The sequence below is a fragment of the Pleurodeles waltl genome, chromosome 3_1 (assembly GCF_031143425.1).
Source record: "Pleurodeles waltl isolate 20211129_DDA chromosome 3_1, aPleWal1.hap1.20221129, whole genome shotgun sequence".
In the NCBI taxonomy this organism is placed as follows: Eukaryota; Metazoa; Chordata; class Amphibia; order Caudata; family Salamandridae; genus Pleurodeles; species Pleurodeles waltl.
Window position 1 is genome coordinate 1922670347 of NC_090440.1, and position 24814 is coordinate 1922695160.

The 24814-nt window shown below is 44.3% G+C and overlaps 1 protein-coding gene across 1 annotated transcript in view; it reads left to right on the plus strand.

Annotated features, from left to right (window-relative positions):
- The window catches only part of TSR1 (TSR1 ribosome maturation factor), a 140270-nt gene that overhangs the window by 32952 nt on the left and 82504 nt on the right, over positions 1-24814 (plus strand). The window contains exons 2-8 of the mRNA XM_069226156.1: positions 6516-6619; positions 8398-8614; positions 10960-11094; positions 11808-12238; positions 13168-13318; positions 16993-17171; positions 18823-19019. Of these exons, the coding sequence (XP_069082257.1) occupies positions 6516-6619; positions 8398-8614; positions 10960-11094; positions 11808-12238; positions 13168-13318; positions 16993-17171; positions 18823-19019 (1414 nt within the window). The remainder of the gene's footprint in view (positions 1-6515; positions 6620-8397; positions 8615-10959; positions 11095-11807; positions 12239-13167; positions 13319-16992; positions 17172-18822; positions 19020-24814) is intronic.

The window sequence follows — 24814 nt, forward strand, 5'->3', positions numbered from 1 at the left end:
TACCCACCCTCAGGGCTAGTAGCCATTGGCTATTAACCCCCCAGACCTAAACACGCCCTTAAATTTAGTATTTAAGGGCTTCCCTGAACCTAAGAAGGTAGATTCTTGCAACTTACGAAGAAGAGGACTGCTGAGCTGAAAAACCCCTGCAGAGAAGAAGAAGACACCAACTGCTTTGGCCCCAGCCCTACTGGCCTGTCTCCCTCCTTCAGAAGAAAACTGCTCCAGCGACGCTTTCCCTGGGACCAGCGACCTCTGAATCCTCAGAGGACTGCCCTGCTTCCAAAAGACCAAGAAACTCCCGAGAACAGCGGCCCTTTTCAACAAAGACTGCAACTTTGTTTCCAGAGGAGCAGATTTAAAGACCCCTGCAATCCCCGCAAGAAGCGTGAGACTTGCAACACTGCACCCGGCGACCCGATTCGACTGGTGGAGAACCAACACCTCAGGGAGGACCCTCCGGCGACTCCGAGACTGTGAGTAACCAAAGTTGTCCTCCCTGAGCCCCCACAGCGACGCCTGCAGAGGGAATCCCGAGGCTCCCCCTGACCGCGACTGCCTGACTCTAAAATCCCGACGGCTGGAAAAGACCCTGCACCCGCAGCCCCCAGCACCTAAAGGATCGGAACTCCAGTGCAGGAGTTGACCCCCAGGAGGCCCTCTCCTTTGCCCAGGTGGTGGCTACCCCGAGGAGCCCCCCCCTTGCCTGCCTGCATCACTGAAGAGACCCCTTGGTCTCTCATTGAAACTTATTGAAAACCCGACGCGTGTTTGCACACTGCACCCGGCCGCCCCAGTGCCGCTGAGGGTGTACTTTTTGTGTGAGCTTGTGTCCCCCCCCCCCCCGGTGCCCTACAAAACCCCCCTGGTCTGCCCTCCGAAGACGCGGGTGCTTACCTGCTGGCAGACTGGAACCGGGGCACCCCCTTCTCCATTGAAGCCTATGTGTTTTGGGCACCACTTTGAACTCTGCACCTGACCGGCCCTGAGCTGCTGGTGTGGTGACTTTGGGGTTGCTCTGAACCCCCAACGGTGGGCTACCTTGGACCCCAATTTGAACCCCGTAGGTGGTTTACTTACCTGCAAGAACTAACATTACTTTACCTCCCCCAGGAACTGTGAAAATTGCACTGTGTCCACTTTTGAAATAGCTATATGTGTTTTATGTAAAAAGTATATATGCTATTGTGATTATTCAAAGTTCCTAAAGTACTTACTTGCAATACCTTTCAAATGAGATATTACATGTAGAATTTGAACCTGTGGTTCTTAAAATAAACTAAGAAAATATATTTTTCTATAACAAAACCTATTGGCCTGGAATTGTCTCTGAGTGTGTGTTCCTCATTTATTGCCTGTGTGTATGTACAACAAATGCTTAATACTACTCCTTTGATAAGCCTACTGCTCGACCACACTACCACAAAATAGAGCATTAGTATTATCTCTTTTTGCCACTATCTTACCTCTAAGGGGAACCCTTGGACTCTGTGCATACTATTCCTTACTTTGAAATAGTGCATACAGAGCCAACTTCCTACAGGGTGGCAGGTGTGGGACATGAAAACTAATGTTAGATGTTTTTTTGACTCTGTAGACAATGACATTCATGTGCTTACATTGGCTGGTAATGGAGATTGATGTTTCAATCTCTCTGTGTGGATATTGGGGACATCTTGCCCCACTCAAGTTGTCTTCTTAGATGTTGATGTTGATGTTATGAGTTGGGGGTGGCTTAGTTAGGGTTATTGTTACTCAGTCTACCTTTAAGTGTAAATGAATCACACAATGTCACTTACATACATGGAAAACCATTCAAGCTTTTATCTCTTGAGGGTAGAGGTCTCAATTCCCCAGTGAAACAATGAATGGTGTGAAAGTATTTGAGACCACAAGATGCAGATGTCACTTTTATGCAGGAGACTTGCCGTGTAAGGGTCAAAATTAAATGAACAAATTCAAGCTATCTGACTCAGGTACGGGCCTCCAAGGATAAGAAGACATCACAGCAGAGGTTGCCATAATGTTCAAGAGCAAGTTAACAATAAACATTCTTGACAGTCTGAGAGACCATGTGGGTAGATTCTTCAAAATCCATGTCATTATACAGAACTCAGATCGACGAATATATATATCCCTGCTGTTCAACAGGAACAATTCTTGAATAACACACTTGATTGGTAGGTCCATCAGAGGGAAAGATCGTACTGGGGGGAGGCTTTAATTTGGTTTGAAACACTACGTTTGATAGAAAGCCAACCCATACCCTTGTAACAGGGGCTTTCTGAAAAAGATAAAAAGAATGTTTCGGGAATTAGGTCTGATAGATACCTGGAGATGTCATAGCCCTGATATGCAAGAGTACATCATCTTCTCTCATGTCCAAAAATCATCCACTAGAATCAATATGCTATTTGGTTCCGGAAACATGTTCATGTGGGAGGGGACGCAGGGCTGAAGAGAGGCACCATACTGAACCATGATCAGGTACCTTTTGATAGCCTGGGCTCACCGTCTGGGGAGGAGCTGGAGATGCCAGCTGTTTCTGGCTAGATGCTGGGAGAGCTTAGCCAGCACATCAAAGAACACTCTGCTAATGATGACCCAAAGGATAATTATTTAAATACCAATTGGGACGTTTTCAGGGCCTCCTTTAGAGGGTCTGCTAGATCTGTGATGGCTAAAATTCACAAGTAGGCTAGGCTTCAAGAGCTCTCTGAGTAGATTTGGAGAAATTAGATAAGGAATTTAAAAACTAATTGACAGTGAGAGGAAAGAGAACAATAAAACTGACAGAGCCAATTGAGATTTCTTAGAACAAGCAATGCTGGGGCTTTCCTGCTTAGAACGAAGCATAACTTTTATGAGCAAGGAAATAAAGCAGATAAATGAATGACTAACAAACTGAGAGGCCAAGAAATAAAGGAGCACATTGTGAAACTGCGGTCCTCGACTAGTGTAGATATAAATAGTTAGAAGTGTAAAAAAGACCTTGCCTTTGACTTTAATAGGACATACCAGCGAACAGAGAGGCTGATGTCTAAATCTCTAAATCGTGGACATCTCCTGAGTGCTTCAAAATGTTGGCTGAATGCCTGATTAAAGTTTTACTCACTTTGATTGACTCAGACCAAGTAGGCTCCGTCCAGGAATGACAGGGCATGGACAATCTAAGGAAGATTGACCACATAGTCAAAGTATGGTGAGGGGAAATTGGGTGTCCCAGCTCTCCTAGTGTCTCTAGATGCTCAGAAGTGTTTACTCGGGTAAGCTGGGACTTCCTTTATGCTGTATTAGACAGAATAGTATTGGATTTGATTAAAAATTGGATATTGGCCAATTACTCCCACCCAGAGGTTAGAATTAAAGAAACTGGGGTTTCAGCAGAAACGTTAAGCTTACATAGGGGGGTGAGGAATGATTGCTCTCTGTCCATTATACTCTTTGTCTTCACCATAGAAGCCCTGGTAGGGCTTATAGACTCAGACATTAAGAGGATCTGTTTTCAAACAGACAAGCACAGAGTAAGTCTGTTTGACATCCTGGTAAGAGATTATGAAGTGCTGAGGAGAATACAAGAAGGTGTGTGGGTTCAAAATAAGCACAAGTTGGAGGTTTGAAATATTTCTACCAAGAGAGAGACAATTGAAGATTCTGGTGAGCAAAAACACTGATTAAGTGTCTTGGAATCTTTCTTACTAGCTCATGGAAACATGGAATAATGAGTAGTGATCCCGCTTAAACCTCAGATTATAGCAGATCTGTACAGCTGGAAAGGCCAATACATTTCTTGGTTTGGAAGAATTAATGTAGCGAAAAGTAATATCCTACCACACCTAATTTACCTGTTTCAAGCACTCCCAATGTCAATACCAATAGTGGAACAAAAAGTAAAACAAAAGCAAGTACTACATTTGTGTAGTGAGGAGACAAGGGCATTTAAATTAGTGCCTCTTATTGCCCCCTGTACGTAAGGACGGAGTAGGGTGCTTGAATATTATACACCTACGCAGCTGTGTATCATTATAGAATGGTTGGTTAGGGCATCTTGGAGATAATGGCTCTTTATGGGTAGAGTGATGGCTGAGCAAACCTTTTGGGACCAACATCAGTCATGACCCGAGCAGATTTAAAAAAGAACAAGTCTGTGATCTGATGCTAGACTGAACTAAATGTGAGTTTCTGTAATCTAATGTAGAATTCTTTGGATACCGTTCCTCTAGAGAAGCAGTGTCCACATGTAAAGAAAGTCAACTGCAAGGTGTGGCACTGCCTTCCAAAGTCTACTTGGGGCTGGACCCAGTCTCGCATCATTAATCAGCTCTCAGGTCTTATAGGAGTCTGGCTAATCTTGGGAGTGAGATAAACACATTTCTATATACTCTACACACCTTCTTAGTTTAAATTAAAATACAGTATTACAAGCCAAGGAAACACACTCAACTGGAAGGAGATTCGAGTCCCATCAGACTAGTTGCCATCCTTCTCCAACAACAAGCAAGCAAAAAGTAGTGCAACATTGGTTTAGGTCAGTGTAGCCCTCAAAGCCGTTGAGCAGAGATATTCACTTATTAAAAAAAGAGTCAAGTGTGATTTTGTGATTGTGCAGCATTTTGATTGGCCATGAGTTCACAGACCAGAAACCTGCGGGGCCCTTGTTCCAACGGTTATTTAATCAAACTACAAGAAAACAACTATTTTGTATGTAATGTTAACTACCTGCCGCACCATACCAGACAGGCAAATATTGACGAAACCATTCAGGTAGTAGAGATCAAAGACTATTTCTCACACATGGAGTGTTCATAATGTCTCAATTATGGCAGAAATATGCATAACCATTGGCAAAAGAAGCCAGTGAAAGGAGGCCTACATAGACAACTTCATGACTGCAACAAGGCACTTGTTGCATTCTATGAACCTTTATCTATGAAGCAGGTGTGTTGCAAAAAGGGAGAATGCACCATACCATCAGTACCCCTGAGGCCATGTATGTTAAAGCTGACAAATGCAGGCCATCAAATCGTGCTCAAATCAGAAATGCACATGTATCAAAAGGTGTGATTTACTGACATTAATTCTTAAATAATGTCTATAGTAAATAACTGCCTCCTGCCAGGTCATGGCCCACGGTAAAACACCACCTCCCCTCTCCAGTACAAACCTCAAATAGACCTTGGTTCTTGGTAAGTGCTGCTTACCAGTGGGCTGTTCTCTGGTACTAATGATTGACAACTTCAGTGTATACCCAGAAGAGGGGTTTATTGGCACAGTGGTCTCCCAGCAACAACGAGGACAGGCAGTGGGCTTCCATTCTAAAGGCATTCATGTACAACATATCTAGAGTCCTTGGGCATCAAACAACAAAATAATTCTTGCTGGCTTCAAGCTAATGGAAAAGCTGAACATTTTCATAGGGACACTAGAGTAAATGATTGACATTAAAGAGCTAGCAGAAGATGAAACGAAACGGAGTGGAGTGTATCCGGAGTCGTACCAAAATATGCCATATCTTTTAATCAACTGTGCTTCCATATTTATGATGATTGATCAGACCATTTCCAAGTCTACCCCTTGACCTGCCTGCTAGAAATCAAGAGTAGCCACTCCAGCAAAATTCCAGTGCTTCGAAAATGCCACAGTGAAGATACAAGTGTAATTTAGCGCTTAGAGTAAAGGTTTTGAATTGCCACCTAGGGGATAAATTCAGGATACCGCATGAGCTACATCCTTTGTGGGTGATTGGTTGGTGGTGACTGAAGCACAGTGACTACAGCTCAGCTAAGGGTTGCAACAATTTTGTAACATCACCCATATCACAAAACATCACAGGTAATTCAGTGTCCGTCACCTGACCACCCCATGATGTTGCACCTCTTCTGAACTATTAAGAAAACAGTTACCTGAAAAACTTTCAAAACAGAAGAGTGCATTCTACATGTGAGATTCTCAGCCATCATTTCACAACACATAGTGTGCCAATCTTCAACCCTTCAGAACTGTGGGTTGTCAAACACCAGGACATCTCAAATTTAAAACCATCTTAAGTAGCTCTCCTCGAGAAACCCAGAGGTTCAATTACTTTATAAGTTAAGTTGTCTCCCATAATAGTTCTATTTGGTTTTAAAAACGTCATAGCCCTATTTATTCCAAGTTTGGAAGGAATATTGTGTTTAATTTCGTCTAATGTCGTAACACCTGTTTCTCCTTTTGTGGTGCTTATTTCTGACTGTAACTGTTACTTTTAAAATCCACTCATTGAGGGTCTCTTTTCACCTGAGCTGCGCTTTGCCTTTGTTGAATATTTTTGTTACTTCCTGCCTTCCTATATGTGCCTCCTTCCACGTGCTGTTTTTTTCCTACTTATATGAAGTGCTTCCTTTTGTTATTGACTGTTGTTGGTGCCTCTTGACATCTCTCACCTGTGCCTGCTCCCTCCCATTGATACTTTTTGTATTTTCTATCCAGTGCATTTCTTTCCTATTTTCTTTAGTGTTGTGCTCTCTTTCTTACAGGTCGGGTTGAGGCTAAACTCCTGAGCAAAAAACTAAGAAGAGACCTTAAGAAACTGGACAGAAGACACAAGGCCAGCCAGCTCCGGAGGCAGCGGAAGGATGTTGTAAGTAACTACACCGTGAAGGCCTTGAGTAAAGAGAGCGTGCACTTGAGTTAGACGGGCCACTAGAAAAATATAGATTTTGAATGCAGATTATATCTGACAACCAATTTCACATGCCCATTATTCTGCCAATGTTTACACGTCTACCTTGTCACTGATATTACGTTTGTCTGTACCCAAAAAATTAAATGTAAATATACGTGGGACATTAGTAGCTCGACCCAAGATAGTGCTCCAAATGTTTTGCATGGCGTTGATCTTCCTCCTTCACTGAAAGAGATGCTTGAATGTTGCTATGAATTTGTTGTGTAGTGAAATCCTAAAAGGGAGTTGCAGAATACCTATGCTTATTTGAACAGTACTGGTGTTTGTTTTGAAACTTTGTGTTCCTTCACAATTTCCTGCCCAGTGGGTAACACGTTTTAGGTAAACAACCAGTTACAAAATAACATCTTCCTGTTTTTCTCCCTTTGCCTGCCCTATCTGGGTTTTCTGGTAACTGGACTTCTTCAGGGCTTCTTCATATTTCTGATGGGATTAACTAGTTTGGTCTGATATTGTTCCAAAGCACACACTCTGATCTGAATTTGAAAATAGGGTATCTGCTGAGAAAATAAAAACTTCTTCAATCTCTCCTGCTCTCTCTTTCCTCTCTACAAAATCCTAAACAGTTAATTCACAGTTTGAATATCTATTCGAGGCAGAGAGTAATACATGTAAAAAGAACAATTTGCAAGTGAACCAACTTTCTGTCTTGATTCGTGTTCCTAAACGTGCACGTCAAGAGCCTAATTGCTGAGAAAAAAGAATGAAAGATGTTGGAATGAATAGGGTAGAACCCAGATGGTGGATGGATATAGAACTTTCACAAGCTGATAAATGGTATTTCCCCTTCACCTTTTACAAAGACTGAAACTTAAGGGGTGTATATTTTCCCCGTCTCTCATTGAAGCTTTCAAGGACACCCACCTTGCGGTATCAATAAATCTATCTCTGCTTAGATCTTTAACAATAACACTAGCCCAGCTTCTTCTTCAAGATAAAAAGGGCTGCAGAATGCTTAATAAGGATAGCGTCTCAGTACTAGTGGCCATGTTCGACAGGGTACCTCTTAAATACATGCTGAGAATTGGGAATGAGAGCTTGTAGTCTGTAATTTGCCTGTTGGGAGGGGTTTGATTAATGTTTCGCCAAACATACTGAGTGGCTTGGAGTTGGTTCCTTGTTGAGTGCATGGCTACCGATGTGTGTGTTGAGATGCCAGAGAATGATAGCAAAGTATAGTCTTGAAGAATTACGTTTCTTAGGGAACTCTAGAAGATCCTGGTTTGTTCATGAGGGAAGTTTAAGGGAGTTCCAGGAAATCACTCCACATTAAGAAAAATATAGTCTGCTAAGCCAGTGTGCTTCAAGCTTTGATCTACAGAATGGCTTTAGAAGAACACCTCTACATGCAAGATGGGAGTAAATCATTGGTTCCTTTTGAGGTAGCAGGCAGATTCTGATTATTAATCAGATTATGGTTCATCAATATCGGTGAAAAACCGGAAAACATTTCAGTGAATGATTCCCAGTTATAAATTCAAGACTTGGTGAGATCATGTCCTCTTTAATAAAGTTGGCTCCTTAACAGCAGATTTGTAGGTTCAGCTGCTTTGATGTTACACTAGCTCACAATACTGTCAGTACTGTAGACCATACTTTCATACTTGCTAATCTGTGAACTGGTGTCACTGATGGTGCTGATGTATATTTTTCCATTGACACTTCATCTACAGGTCCTCCTGCAGAAGAGGAGTCTGGGCAGTAAGGATGGCCCTCCACACCTTGTTGTGATAGTCCCACTGCATTCTCTGATTGATGCCCAAAAAGCAGTGAAACTTATTCAAGGCCAGGACTCCATCATTATCCATCAGAATGAAGAGGCCAGTGGGAGCTTTACTATGATTATCCCTCGCTTTAAACAGCGATGGTCCTTTGTCCAGGCAGACATTGGTGAGTAAATATGAATGTTGATATAAAATTCTTGCATGATAACTAAGTGGAAAAAAGGATCATCAGTTGAAACTGTAAGATTCCTTCCACAATAGGATACCTCTCTTGTTGCCAACCAGTATAGAAATGTAACCGATTTGTCCCCCCCAATTATAGATTCCTCTTGTCCAGGTCATCCAACATTGTCAAGCCTCCTTTAGAGAGCTTACAGTTCGTAGATACACCCCCTCAGCCTCTTAAGTACTGTCAGCCACGCCACAAAGGTTTTGTTTGTCAGTGGTGGGTGACCTCAGTGCCCACTTCACCAATTTTAGATTCAGTTGCCGAGCTGGAAGCCTGAATAGCTAGAAGGATGGCCCCGGCATCCCCTTTCCAGGAAGCTGGGAAGGCCGGTCATTGCTGTCAGATGCTCCCTGACACCCTGATACTGGAGATGTAAACTTTGATTTAAATGTATTATTTGTTTATTTTTTAAAGTCTGCACTTGAGAAGTGAGTTTGTTTTATCTTATGATTCCAGGGCTGTTGAGCTGCTCTTACAGTGGGATTACCCTAATTGTTCACATTTTCAGAGGCGATTGTCCTGGAACCTTTATCCCAAAATCTAGATGACTGGTTCCTGACCCCACAAGTGAAGTAGCGGTAGGGAAGGGAAGATTTGAAGTCTGCATCTGGCTGCTGCATCACATCCCAGTAGGCCCCCAGAACCTTGCAGTCATATCTCTACACTTGGTGATTCCTTGCCTGCTTGCTCCTCAAGAAGTCATGGGTACGGGCAGCACCTGCAGCCGGGGACTCCTGTTAGTTCATCTAGCAAGGGTAAACCAGTGGGCTAGTGGCTGAGACCAAGAAGTCTCAAGGGCAGGCAAAGAACACACCATGTAGCAATAAAAAAACTCCCTGGTCTCTAGTGGAATTCTGTCCCTCCCAGCGGGGCATATTGGAGTTAAAGAACTCTTATATTGATGAGGAGAAAGACTGTTGCTGGTCATTTTAGGGGTGGAGTTAGGTCCATTGGCTAAGCGGGCCACCCCACCCATTTCTCCTCCAAAAATCAACCTTTGTGTCTAGTGGGCTTTCTCCCCACCCTTCCACCCCCAGATTGGATATAATAACCTCCAGTATGACCCCAGGGGCGCAGAACGACATTTGGCATTGAGAGGGGGGGGGGAAGCATTAGCCCATTGCCAAATATAATCCCTGGTGAACTAGTGGGCTTTCTCCTCACCACTGGGGGTTCATGGCAGTTTAGAAGAGAAGACGTCCAATGTGCCCCTGACGGGAGCAGAAAGACTGCTAGGGTTATTTGGGGAGGCGAGGGCTAGCCCAGTGCCTAGGTGGGCCGCCCCCATTCATTTATGCGTCTATACAAATTCTTGGTGTCTAGTGGGCTTTAGGGGGCATTATACTATTGCAAGGGGGCACCCCATCAAAAATAGTCCTTGGGGTCTAGTGGGTAGATCACTGCTTGGGGATCACCCTCCTGCGTTGATCCCCCATTCAGGTATACACTAGGAAGTGGTACCATTGGAAAGGGGAGATGCTCCCCTTTCCAGTGACACCCCTCCCCCCTCCAAATCAGAGCTGGTCGGGGGGTGGGGAGAGATATACCCCCAAACATCGATCAGCTCATTTTACTTTCACTTATTGTGTAATGACGTTGAGGCACCATGCGCACCGAAAAGACAGCCTCGGGTGCTGGGGAAACTCCCCAGCTTCTGAGGCTTAAACTAGTAGAATTAAATCCCTCTGGTGCTTGCACTGGAGGGGGATTTCCTGCATCGGATGTGAGGATATCCTGAAGCTTTCCTCAGCACCTGGGTACTGGTGTGGAGGACGGCCTGGAGTCATCGTCCACACCGAATAGGTTAAGAGATTTCTCTGTCATCATAAACTGAACTAAAAAAAATCTCCAGTTTAGTGAACGAGCTCCATGCACCACTGCTCAGAAGCAGACATTGGTGTTACCATATTACTTTCAAGATGTGCTCTCTGCAGCTCATGCACAATCTTGGAGAATTCAGAGTTAAATGATTGATCTTGAGACTATGACATCTTAAAAATAGGCACCTAGTTTTTTCTGGGCTTTGTCTGTTCATGATGCATTTACAGTTATTTACAACATTTAGAAGCCACACAACGGGTGTATTGCAGTTTTTGAAAAACTAATTATTATATTGCATATGCTGGTTGTAATATGGTTCTGTGATCTCCAAGTTTGATAGTTTCTGGATACCTGCCCTGAGCTTTCAGGCCCACGCAAGCATGCCTCTCTAACAATAATCGTGGAACTACTTTTAGTTGGCAAACAGTAACCTTTTCATGTGTTTTGCTGTTTTTCTTAAGGAAATTTCCATGCGTTGTTGGATTTGGCAAAGGTGGCTGATACTCTTCTGTTTTTAATGGATCCAAATGAAGGTTTGGACAGTTATGGAGATTACTGCCTTTCTTGCCTCTTTGCACAGGGGCTTCCTAGCTATGGTAAGTTGAATAGCTCTTTTGGGTGTGTATGGTATATGAGAGTTGCTTCACAGTAGGTGTCACTGGACAGCCTGCATTCCTTGAAGGAAAGACCATGTCCTGATCGCTGATAAAATACCTGTAGAGAAGCACACAAAATATCAATCTTTTTCAGTTTGAGGTAGTGTCTCTTTAACTTGGTGGTGATGTTTTCTGTTTAGAAAATCTTAGATCGCCTGTAGCATTGACGATGTCCCACTTGGTGTTTCAACTTATAATGCAGCTGAATACCTGGAGCTGTAGAGTAGGCCACTTCTGCAAATCTCAAGTGGGAGCATTCAAGGCAGCATTGGGTTGGCCAAAGAGCGGGGAGTAGCTGTACTTTGATGAAATGTGTTGTGGATAATGGGTGCATTATGTTCTTACAGTTGATTTGTGGATTTAGGTTTTGGCAGATAAAGCAAGCGAAGTAAGTCCTGTGGATGCTTGTGTTGAATTTGTCACTTGAGCCCAGGGTTCACTGTACACACAGAAATACAGTAATAGGCTTTTGGTTCAAGGAGATTATGACAACTCTTCTGATGCAGAGCATGTAAATAATTTTAATCTAAAGTGTGTGTTCCAAAATACTTGATTGTTTGGATTGTTGTTCCCCTTTTTTGCCTGTTACATTGCTGTAAAATGTGTGTATAGATTTAACCTCAGATTTCCCTCTTGCTCTTTTTCCTTTGTAGTTCTCGCAGTTCAGGGAATTGAAAGCATTTCGTTGAAGAAGCGCAGTGATGTGAAGAAGACCATTGGCAAAGCCACGGAAAAGCGCTTCCCAGATGCTAAGATCTTCAGCCTCGACTCTGTGCAGGATGCAGCACTGTTACTACGGCAGGTGGCCACTCAGAAACAGCGGCACCTTGCCTTTCGGGACCGTCGCTCTTACCTAATGGTGCAGCGAGCAAACTTCCTGCCAGTGGATAGCAGTGGTTTGGTTGGGACTCTCAAAGTGTCAGGTTACGTCCGTGGCCAAACCCTGAATGTGAATAGTCTGGTGCATATTGTGGGACATGGTGACTTTCAGATGTCTCAGATAGACGCCACAGATGACCCTTGCGCTCTTAATCCTAGAGGGAGCCGAAGTCACACTAAGGAAGGAGAGGACACAGAAATGAAGGTAGGATGCACAGCTTCTCTCTATCCAAACTATCTCCTGGAAGATACTCTTAAATTCTATGGGACAGAATTGACTTCGGAGAGGCTAGTCCTTTTTCATTCCTCCATGACCCATACATCATTCTCTGATGTTTGAGGTGCTTTGCTATACAGAAAGTGTTCTCTGCTTGGCAGGGTATCGTAGCACGGTTTGAGACTTGCATCTACTACAAAGGTATTTTTGTAACTTGAAGGACCGATTTTAATCCTTGCAATGCCACCCCTCCAGTTATCAATTAGTTTAGGTTATAAAGTATGTTTTCCGCTACTATAGATAATTACATTCATAAAGTGTACTTATACATAGTTTTTGTTCATTTATGTGTGTGTATTTTATCACTGCTAAGTTTGCATTCCATGGAGACGTTCTCACAATGAGCTTGAGACTTTAATATGTTTCAGGTAGTAATTCAGTGGTCAAAAGATAAGGGAATACCAGTCTTTATTATAGTGCTCAGAGAGTCATTCTGAGTTGGTGATTGGCTGGGAGGTGGGAAGGGGTGTAACGAGAGGAGCAGGGGAAGTCATTATGTCACTTATATTGACAATATGAAGTTGAAACTGAGTTTTAGCCTGAGTCTTTCAAACTTCCAGGTTCGGAGCTATGGTATTAAATGGAAAGTGGAGACTGTATATTAGTCTGAATCTTTCACTCTACCATGTTCCCTGCTATGAGATTAAACAGTCCTGTAGCCTTCTACGTCAGCTCACAACACATGAGTGAAAGGCTATACCTGCAAAAGGAACAGTGCAGTAAACGAAGACTACTGGCCAGTTGACAGTACAGGAGGGATATTCATGTTTAATTTCATGATTACGCTGAACACTTACACACTAGTTAGGTTCTGTTAATATGGTCATAAACAATGTTTTCTGCTAAACTACTTTCAGGAGGAGCCCATAGAAGGGCAGATGGAAGAAGTTAAAGTGCTGATGAAGGCAGATCCCAAGGAGCAAGAGCCCTTGTTGACGGAGGTAGTACCTGACCCTATGGAGGGGGAGCAGACTTGGCCCACAGAGGAAGAATTGAAGGAGGCGGAAGGTGAGCTTGTTTCTCATTTTAATCAATCAAATACAGGCAAATTGCTCGTAGACCTGCATACCTCAAAATTACTTCATGATTTGGGACAAAGTATGGGGGCTTCTACTGAGAGATTTGTGCATGGCAGGGAAGGGTGTCTTTGGACTATATTGATGGGTTTCATTGTGTCTGATATGTGAGTTACAGGAGCCTGGAATTGTGAACTTCAGGAAGATAATAGTGATCATTGGAATAGTGTATATTGACACTTTTAACTGACTTGCTTACTGAGTCATTAGTTGAGGACTGCTTTCCTTGTTTTATTGTGCTCCGAACAATAACTAAGCCAGTCCAGTACAGATTCACATGTGACCTTCTCTTTAAACACAGAAATTGACCTACTGTGCTGTTATTTAAGTATCAACGTGCTAGTGAGGTTGAGTGTCACAGATCATTGCGGAGAGGGGTGGAAAGGTTGTATCCCAAGCATGCTGTGAGGCGTGATACTATCTACTTCACCAGATGTATTATTTACAAGTAGGGTCTTCTTTCCTTTTTCATTGGGTGCAAGAATTACGGCCCTCATTATGACTTTGGCGGAAAGCCACGGGCGCCAGAAGACCACCAGTGCTGGCGGTCTTCCGTCTGGCATATAATGGGTACTGCTGGATTTCCACCGCACTATGGGCAGATATCCGGCACTAGCCATGCTGGCGGGCGGTGGCGCTCTGGCATTGCTACCATCTGCACTGCCCCGCCAGTAGGACACCGCCAGCCCTATTAATACGGCCTGGCGGTGTCCTACTGGCAGGAGGGTGGCAGCCCCCCTTCCAGTTCCCTGCTGGACGACCACCTCACCGGACAAGGTAAGCCAGGTGTCCGACAGGAGAGGGGGATGGGAGGTGTTGTGTGTGGTGTCTGCGTGTGTATTTGAATGTGTGTGTGCGTGTGTGAATGCAGCTGTGAGTGTTGTGTATGCATGATTGTATGCGTGTGAGTGAATGCGTGTATTAATGCTGAAGTGAGTGCATGTCTGTATGTCAGTGTGTATGCGTGTGAGTATGTGTGTTTGGATGTTTGTGTGTATGCGTGCCTGAATGCGTGTGAGTATGTGTGAGTGAATGCATGTATGGATGAGTGTGAGTGAATGCGTGTATGGATGCGTGTGATTATGTGTGAGTGAATGTGTGTATGGATGAGTGTGAGTGAATGCGTGTATGGATGAGTGTGAGTGGATGCGTGTCTGGAATTGTAGGTAAATGGGTGTATGCGTGGTGCCTGTAGGTGTCTGTGCATGTATGCGGGGAGGGGGGGCATCATGTAAGTAGGAGTGGTGGGGGTGCTATTTGAGAAGGGGGTTGAGGGGGTTCTGTGACTATAGGTGGGTGGGAGGTGCTATGTGAGTAGAGGGGCTGGGGGGGTGGTGTGACTATAGGGGGAGTTGGAGGAGACAGGTGCTGGGGGGGCGTCTACTGGTGACAGGGAAGGAATTCCCTGTCACCAGTAGCCCTACCGCCATGGTTTCCGTGACGGTGCTACTGCTGTGGAAACCATGTCGGTGGACCGGCTCCTAATATTGCCGGTGGTCCTCTGTGGACCGACGGGTCGGAGTTGAACATCTCCGGCCCAGCAGTTCATACCGGCACGGCCGTATGAGTGGAATTGTGGCGGTTTGGCAGCGGCCAACCCGCCACACTTATAATGTGACGGTCTTTATCGCCAGCCTGTTGGCGGTGATTCTGCCACATTAACCTTGGTAGTCAGAAGACCACAAGGGTCATAGTGACTACCTATGTCATGTTTGGTGTAATTAGAAGCTCAAGACCAGTACACACCCATCTTCACAGGTTCATTTCACATCAGTGGTGTGATGGCTGCTTTGCTAAGCTTAGACTAATAAGCTGCTTATCATTCTTTCACACCTATCAAAAATACTGATCGTGCCTTTTTATTCACATGTTGAAGCATTTTAGTGCATGTTCAGCAGATGCTTTACAAAGTGTGATGACCATACACATTCCAAAATGTTAAATTGAGTGGATCCATTTATAGTTACATTTGTGTGGTGGTAGGTGGAGAATGACATTTTACAGAGATGTAACATACATAGTGTCTGTAAAGTAAGATATATCTTTAAATGTGGGGATGAATGATCTGTTTCCCTAAACAAGGCTTGGAATAGGTTTGGCAGTATTTCTACTGCCCACTGCAGCCAAGCGTGAGTGGTGGGTTTGGGTAGCGATTGACGTTTCAAATCGGGATTACACTACAGTGCAGTGATACTCAAAGTATGGCCCGGGGGGCGCATGCAGCCTTCCTGACCTGTACATGAAGCCCCATGGTCAACAGCCTGACTGGACGCGACTTAGCATGAACATTAAAAAGATGGTAAATAAACAGGCAGGCATTCATTTAAAGGTTAATTTAAGTTAAAGTGAGGAAGTAACTGGTTTGTCCCCCACAGCTTAAATTTAGAAACGCCTTTATTTTTAAAGACATCTTGCAAAAAGGTGTAAAACTGTGATAGTCTGTTCCAAATTCAAAAAGTGTACATCAGTGGTTCCCAACCTTTTGACTTCTGTGAACCCCCATTTTACCAATACTGAAACCAAGGGAACCCCACTGAATCATTAATGGAATCTGGGGATCCCCACCTCACTGAGTCATTAGTGGAAAGAAAACACTGACATTGATTTGAACCGCAAAACAATACACATAAGATACAGAAGCACACTTTCATAAAACAAATACACAAATGACAACCCATTTTATTAAATTTGCAAACAAATATAAATAAAATAAAAAAAATTGTAATAGGAAGTTTGGAACTTTGCTAAGCCACACATCGTTCATACTATATTCTGTTTGATGCACATTTACTCCTCCCACAAATCAATCTTGATGATATTAATTTAATTTTTAGCCTCCAATTTCAGATTCCTTGACCTTTACAGTACGTTTTAAAATGTTCAGTTGTTCTTTAAGCCACTTTATTTCTGTAAACTTTATTGATAGATTAATAATATTTAATTTTCTAAGCAGTTGGGGACCCCCTGAGGACGTTTAATGGACCCCTGGGGGTCCCTGGACCACAGGTTGGAAACCACTGGTGTACATCATTAACATAAAGACCTGTTTCACCTTAGTACATCAGATCATATCAGTACATTGAGAAGTATTTTTTTTAAGTGATTGTTTTCAAACATGAATTAAAAAACTTGCATTCTCTACCCCAGCCCTGACAACAATGACATTAGTGAACTAAGAGGCAAGTCATGTGTTAAAAACGTAGGCTACCCAAACAGTGCACATATTATAATTGAACATTATGGTTTATTAAATCAAACACAGGAGAAGGTTTTATGCATCGCACATACTGAAGTCATGTATTTCGAGCTCCTAATATGTGTTAAGGAAAAAGGGAGGGAAACTGAAAGAGACAATTGCCTAGGATCACACAATTTAGTTTAGCAGAGAAGCCGGGATTAATCCCAAGGTTTTAGCTTCACATTGTTCATTTTAGACACTAGCTGCATATGCTTTGCCACCCCTGTACCCATCTTACTGCCAATAACCCCCCAACCTCGACCACCACCCGTGCTGGCATCAATGCTACACTCCGTCACATCACAGACCAAACTTCTTTGCCCCTGGGAATATGTTTGCAAGTACCCATGCTATAGCTGTTTCTCTAGATTTCCTCAAGGAAACGAAGAAAGTTGTAAGGAAGGTACCGAAAGGAACGTCCGAGTACCAAGCAGCTTGGATTTTGGATGATGATGAAAAAAGTGGAGGAGAGGAAGACGTGAGTGAGGAGGATGACAACATGGAAGACGCACAAGATGGAAGTGTGATGGATGAACCGTTGTCTGAGGTGAGACAACAAACTCAAACTGGGTAAACTTAATTTAGAACTTTGTAATGGTGAAATAGTCTACCAAAACGTTTGAAAATCACCATCTTTGTTGAAAAGATGTTGCTGACTCTTAAAGAATAGTTTAATTTAATTACAGTTGTCTCCTACAGCAGCACAAATGGTAAATAATATTTTTATTTTACAGTGAACTTGGGCAGTTATTATTTAAACAGGTTCCCATAGTTATAGTTCCCTGGTTAATAGAAGAATAACGTGCCTCAGTCTAAGAGCTGCACATAATCAAATATTAGCCAGAGCACCTTACCATTGACGTTTCATGACTTAAGGGCTGTCTTTCGGAAATTGAAGAGTTGTAAAAAGTGATAGTTTTCAAGAAAACATCTTTAGATGAGCGATCCAAACAAAGATTGTTCAGAAGGCGGCATAGTTATTTAAAGCTTCACACATCTCAAATTATGTGGCAGAGCACGGGAAAATATCCTAAACAATCTCGAATTTGCTGCACTCAAACAGAGCTGGCACTCACCAATAGCCTTCAGTTGTGAGTTTCAAATGAAATCCGGCCCGGTAACCCTTCCATTGCTTTCTGGTCAGTATGATCCACCTTGCGCAGAGCTGCAGTTTCTCCAGTGGAGCAAAGCTTGATAACTGTTAATTCCTTAAAAATATATAATTTTTCGGAGCGTCAGCCACATGCTTTGCTCTTTAAGAGCTCTTTGGTTGAACACAGATACGTAGCTCACACTTGATTTCTTACATGAACAGTAGAAAATGCTCCATTTCCAACAGGTCACAATGGGTAATGGCCATTAATTAACTGGTCAGATTGCAATTCAAATTCAGGGCACCCTTTATAAGTTTGTGGAGTGTGGGGCAAGTGCAGCAAACCTATATTTCAGCTGAGCAGTGGCAGACCTGCACAATTCCCGTGGCCCTGATGTGTTTATGGCTCAATGTGTATGCAGCCTTTTGACCAGAGAGCCAGCCATGTTTGAAATTTGTGAAGCTATTTACTGCTCTACGTAGAGTGATGTTCTGTTTTACAGAAACATAAATAGATAATTCTTATGTGTGCGTCAATCAACCATGCACATATTTTGTTGAAAGTTGAGACTTAAAAAACCCAGCTCCGCACTACTTTTATTATTTTAGGAAATCTTCAGATGACTCCTAAACAATTTAAGTGTCTTTAAAGTTGCCCGTAATGTACAGATTGTGCCCGAATGCAAGGTAAAATGATTAAGAGGTAATCAAGAAGAGGTAGAACCAAGGTGTGCAGTACAACAGTTGGTCAATAGCAACTGGTCTCTCTTCATTGTCCCCCCTGTTACTGTGTTTATCTCAATTGGTTGATGTCAACAAAGCTCTCCATTGCCCCTTGAAATAGGTTTGCACCTCTCTGTCCATAAATAATTGTTTCCCTTTTTGTGCAGTGCTTTCATACAGCAATGTGGATGGCTATATTCATCCTGTACATATGGTGCATCTTGGCTATTTTTCCCTCTGTGTAATGTACATTCAGTGCATTTTAGTTCTGTGTACAGCCCTTTGGTTCTGCATTTAATCGGTGTTGATAGCATCCTTTATATAACTATGTTAACCTGTGTGAGTTTGTGCTCTGAGTGCTTCTCTTGATTACTTGTGCTAGGAGGATCAGGACAGTGAAGACGAAGAACTGGAAGAGAGCGAAATCTTAACAGCAGCAGACAGCACCAGGGATGAGCGATATGATGAAAATGTGGATGAAGAGGAGGATGAGCTGCTTCAGAAATACAAGCAGCAGAGAGCTGAGGAGATGTTTCCCGACGAGGTAGACTCTCCACGGGACCAGCTTGTTCGAGTGAGGTAAGGAGCAACAGCTAATTAGAGAACTTTAAGACACCAGAAAGGGAGGGAAGAGTTGGCTAAATTGCATCAGTTGGTCTAAATGAGAATAGGTGGGACAAATAGCTTGTCCATATCCTGTAAGTGTTCCTGCATGTTAAGACTACTAGCCTTCTACATATTTGGTGTCCAGGCTGTGTATCTGGAATGTGGATGAACATACCAGCTAACATATCCACGTTTCTGCCTCCATGTCAAAATGGAGCTCTACTTGGAAGTGCGTAAAAGTGAGGGGAGTTGAATGTTTGGCGGAGGCTGTGAAATATCGCACTGATGGCCTGTATGGAGTATGCTCCTTTTAAAATGCCTAATGGCTTGCAGGGGTAAACCAATTCCTGCTGAGGATTTTCTTTTTTTATTTGTGAGGTGGAGTGACCTAGCCGAGCTATGATTGCGGAAAGTTCAAAATTGCCTTATTGTGTTATTAATTTAAAGCAGCCAGTTTCTTGTTATTCTCTTCTAAAGACTCGCCGGTTCTCAATTTCCCACTGTGGAAAAATAATAGTATTTTTGCATGTATTATCAATTTCGAGTGTCCTACGAAGTTGTGACTTGAGACTTTTTTTATGTTGTATCCCTGCAGTTTTGTGCATTTGCACTTCTGAATTTTATTTGTGTGTGTAAAGTTGCAGGACTGTTGTGTGCACTTGCTAAACTGTGTGAATTAATTTGCTTGTAAACATAAAATGTGCAAAATGTATTGTTTTAAAAAATGAAGAACATTTCTGCAGCTATGGGTTTTTGTTAGAAAACACTGACAGATTACCATTTCAAGACGTATTTGTTAGAATAAATGTTACCCTAGTCATTTTTTATTAATTTTCTTTTTACAAAAAAAATAAAAAATAACTCTCATATGCAGGAGAATTTCCCTGCAAAAAATTTATTTCTCCAGTATTAGAGAGCAGTATTTTTTTTTTTTTTACATTGAAGTTAATATAAAAGACATTTCTACCACACGTGTGATGAGGAGTCTCCCTTAGCTGTGCTCAGTTTAGAGTCTTTCTGACCGAAATTCCCCTGAACACCATTGATTTTCCCTTTCCCCGCCTCCTCCCCCAATTTGGACCAGAAGACTGCGACTTCTAGATCATGTCCACAAGCAAAAAAGGATTCATCCGGCCCTGCAGCACCTATGGAAAACTAAGGCTCCTCACAAGGACTGCCTTCACTCAGACCACCAGGTGAAAAATTGCAAAATTTGTCACACTTTCTCTCACAAAATCCTGAGATAGAGAGGCTAGACTTCTGCTTTGGCTACAAAAGCTTAAGGCCAAGGAATACCCTCTATCTGATGACGACAGCAACACTTCTGTAAAAACTGTGGCCTCTAAAATGAGAAATAGATTCTGTGGAGAGTTTGGCTCCAAAGTCCAGTAAGACAACCAAGAAAACCCATTTATTAGAGGTAAGAAAGGAGAAACGTCCATCGACCTCTTAAAAAGCATTTTTCCTCAGGAAAGGGTCATCTGAACCTTCCACACCATCTGCCAGCACTGTACAGGTTAAAAAACCAACCAGATCTCTTCTACTGGCGACAACAGCAAAAAGCTAATTCTCGTCGACGACAGTCTTTGTCACCACTCCTCTCACAGCGACAGAAACATTTACTGCACTACCTCTGCCCTTGATAATAACGTCATCACCGTTATCCTCGATGACAAATACATCTATCAAGATGTAGGCTAAGCCTCCCTTACTTTCGATGACATTACAGGTAAAGAAAGTGTTGACGTCAATTACGGCACCGTCGACGACCGTGCCATCGATGGCCACACCGTTGACAACAGCACTGTCAACGGCTTCACCACAGTCTACAGTCACACTGTTGATGACAGCAAGATCATTACCTTCAACAAGGTCTGATTTGGAATCACACCAACGTCATTTCTGCCTTTAACGCTAGTACCCTAAAGGCGCACCTCAACACAAGAAACACTCTTACCATCTCATATGTCACCCAGTATAAGGTATCACCTGCCCCACCAGATAACCTTGATGAGGAGGAAGAATACGAGAAGGAGTATTCAGATGATGGATGTAGGAAGTTGGCTCTGTATGTGCTATTTCAAAGTAAGGAATAGCATGCACAGAGTCCAAGGGTTCCCCTTAGAGGTAAAATAGTGGTAAAAATAGATAATACTAATGCTCTATTTTGTGGTAGTGTGGTCGAGCAGTAGGCTTATCCAAGGAGTAGTGTTAAGCATTTGTTGTACATACACATAGACAATAAATGAGGTACACACACTCAGAGACAAATCCAGCCAATAGGTTTTTATATAGAAAAATATATTTTCTTAGTTTATTTTAAGAACCACAGGTTCAAATTCTACATGTAATAGCTCATTCGAAAGGTATTGCAGGTAAGTACTTTAGGAACTTCAAATCATCAAAATTGCATGTATACTTTTCAAGTTATTGACAAATAGCTGTTTTAAAAGTGGACACTTAGTGCAATTTTCACAGTTCCTAGGGGAGGTAAGTATTTGTTAGTTTTACCAGGTAAGTAAGACACTTACAGGGTTCAGTTCTTGGTCCAAGGTAGCCCACCGTTGGGGGTTCAGAGCAACCCCAAAGTCACCACACCAGCAGCTCAGGGCCGGTCAGGTGCAGAGTTCAAAGTGGTGCCCAAAACACATAGGCTAGAATGGAGAGAAGGGGGTGCCCCGGTTCCGGTCTGCTTGCAGGTAAGTACCCGCGTCTTCGGAGGGCAGACCAGGGGGGTTTTGTAGGGCACCGGGGGGGACACAAGTCCACACAGAAATTTCACCCTCAGCGGCGCGGGGGCGGCCGGGTGCAGTGTAGGAAACAAGCGTCGGGTTCGCAATGTTAGTCTATGAGAGATCTCGGGATCTCTTCAGCGCTGCAGGCAGGCAAGGGGGGGATTCCTCGGGGAAACCTCCACTTGGGCAAGGGAGAGGGACTCCTGGGGGTCACTTCTCCAGTGAAAGTCCGATCCTTCAGGTCCTGGGGGCTGCGGGTGCAGGGTCTCTCCCAGGCGTCGGGACTTTAGGTTCAAAGAGTCGCGGTCAGGGGAAGCCTCGGGATTCCCTCTGCAGGCGGCGCTGTGGGGGCTCAGGGGGGACAGGTTTTGGTACTCACAGTATCAGAGTAGTCCTGGGGTCCCTCCTGAGGTGTTGGATCGCCACCAGCCGAGTCGGGGTCGCCGGGTGCAGTGTTGCAAGTCTCACGCTTCTTGCGGGGAGCTTGCAGGGTTCTTTAAAGCTGCTGGAAACAAAGTTGCAGCTTTTCTTGGAGCAGGTCCGCTGTCCTCGGGAGTTTCTTGTCTTTTCGAAGCAGGGGCAGTCCTCAGAGGATGTCGAGGTCGCTGGTCCCTTCGGAAGGCGTCGCTGGAGCAGGATCTTTGGAAGGCAGGAGACAGGCCGGTGAGTTTCTGGAGCCAAGGCAGTTGTCGTCTTCTGGTCTTCCTCTGCAGGGGTTTTTCAGCTAGGCAGTCCTTCTTCTCGTAGTTGCAGGAATCTAATTTTCTAGGGTTCAGGGTAGCCCTTAAATACTAAATTTAAGGGCGTGTTTAGGTCTGGGGGGTTAGTAGCCAATGGCTACTAGCCCTGAGGGTGGGTACACCCTCTTTGTGCCTCCTCCCAAGGGGAGGGGGTCACAATCCTAACCCTATTGGGGGAATCCTCCATCTGCAAAATGGAGGATTTCTAAAAGTCAGAGTCACCTCAGCTCAGGACACCTTAGGGGCTGTCCTGACTGGCCCGTGACTCCTCCTTGTTTTTCTCATTATTTTCTCCGGCCTTGCCGCCAAAAGTGGGGCCTGGCCGGAGGGGGCGGGCAACTCCACTAGCTGGAGTGTCCTGCTGGGTTGGCACAAAGGAGGTGAGCCTTTGAGGCTCACCGCCAGGTGTGACAATTCCTGCCTGGGGGAGGTGTTAGCATCTCCACCCAGTGCAGGCTTTGTTACTGGCCTCAGAGTGACAAAGGCACTCTCCCCATGGGGCCAGCAACATGTCTCGGTTTGTGGCAGGCTGCTAAAACTAGTCAGCCTACACAGATAGTCGGTTAAGTTTCAGGGGGCACCTCTAAGGTGCCCTCTGGGGTGTATTTTACAATAAAATGTACACTGGCATCAGTGTGCATTTATTGTGCTGAGAAGTTTGATACCAAACTTCCCAGTTTTCAGTGTAGCCATTATGGTGCTGTGGAGTTCGTGTTTGACAAACTCCCAGACCATATACTCTTATGGCTACCCTGCACTTACAATGTCTAAGGTTTTGCTTAGACACTGTAGGGGCACAGTGCTCATGCACTGGTACCCTCACCTATGGTATAGTGCACCCTGCCTTAGGGCTGTAAGGCCTGCTAGAGGGGTGTCTTACCTATACTGCATAGGCAGTGAGAGGCTGGCATGGCACCCTGAGGGGAGTGCCATGTCGACTTACTCATTTTGTTCTCACCAGCACACACAGGCTTGTAAGCAGTGTGCCTGTGCTGAGTGAGGGGTCTCTAGGGTGGCATAATACATGCTACAGCCCTTAGAGACCTTCCCTGGCATCAGGGCCCTTGGTACCAGAGGTACCAGTTACAAGGGACTTATCTGGATGCCAGGGTGTGCCAATTGTGGAAACAATGGTACATTTTAGGTGAAAGAACACTGGTGCTGGGGCCTGGTTAGCAGGGTCCCAGCACACTTCTCAGTCAAGTCAGCATCAGTATCAGGCAAAAAGTGGGGGGTAACTGCAACAGGGAGCCATTTCTTTACACAAGCCCCCCCCAGCCCACAGGCCAGGAGACTCAGCCAACGCTGGAAGAGTCTTCCTAGTCTGTCAGGCGAGGAAGAGTAGAGGAAATGGCTGGTTTCTTGCAGGGCCTACTCTGCCTTACATCCTCCTGTTCAGGTCATTCCCTCTGGGGAACTGACCCACTTCCACAGTGATAGGACCTAGTCTGAACTGCCTCTTGTCTGTGCTTTTTATGTCTTCACCCATTCTCTCTATTTTGAGGTCAGAGGTATCCACCTCTGCTAATCTGATCTTAGCCAGGGTCACCCCTAGCTTACCCAAAGAGGTTACCCAGAGCTGGAGTAACCCCACCATGACCAACAGGGTCAGGGGGCCTAACTTGTTATTTGGCATGGGGTCAGACCACCATGCCAAGGATAGTGCAGCCATAAAGGCTAACACCCAGCAGAGGCCACTGACAGCTGTCAGTGCCCAGAACCACACCTTTAGCTCTTCACCTACAAGGGAAGGGGCTAAGTTACAGGCTTCTTTGGGTTCAGGGTGCCTGTCTGCTGTATTAGAGTGGGGGGTTACCACATCTTGTAGTAAACACCCTTCTTCCACTCTTTCTTCTGTTAGCTGAGGAGCCACCCACCCAGGCTTAACAGTTGCCTGACTAGCCAGGACTTCTTGTGGGTCAGGTTGGACTTTATCAGAGCCATTTTTGGAGTTCTCCCTTACTGGAGCAGAATCTCCTTGGCTTGCTGGAACCTTGGCTAAAGGTTGTCCACCTTTCCTACTCTGTTTCCTTTTCTTTTTCCTCTGGGGCCTACTTGCATTTACTGCAGAGGCAGGCACTCCAGAATCCTTGGGAGAGGACTGGCACTGGACCAGTTCCTCTCTTGGGCTCTGACTAACCTCTGGGTAGTCATTTCCAAGGAGACAATCAAGGGGGAGGTCTGTACTGACTACTACCCTTCTCCAGCTAAGAGTGCCACCCACTTCTATGGGCACTAAAGCCACAGGCCTCTTAGTGACCCTGTCTAGGCTAACTCTTACCCTGGCAGTCTC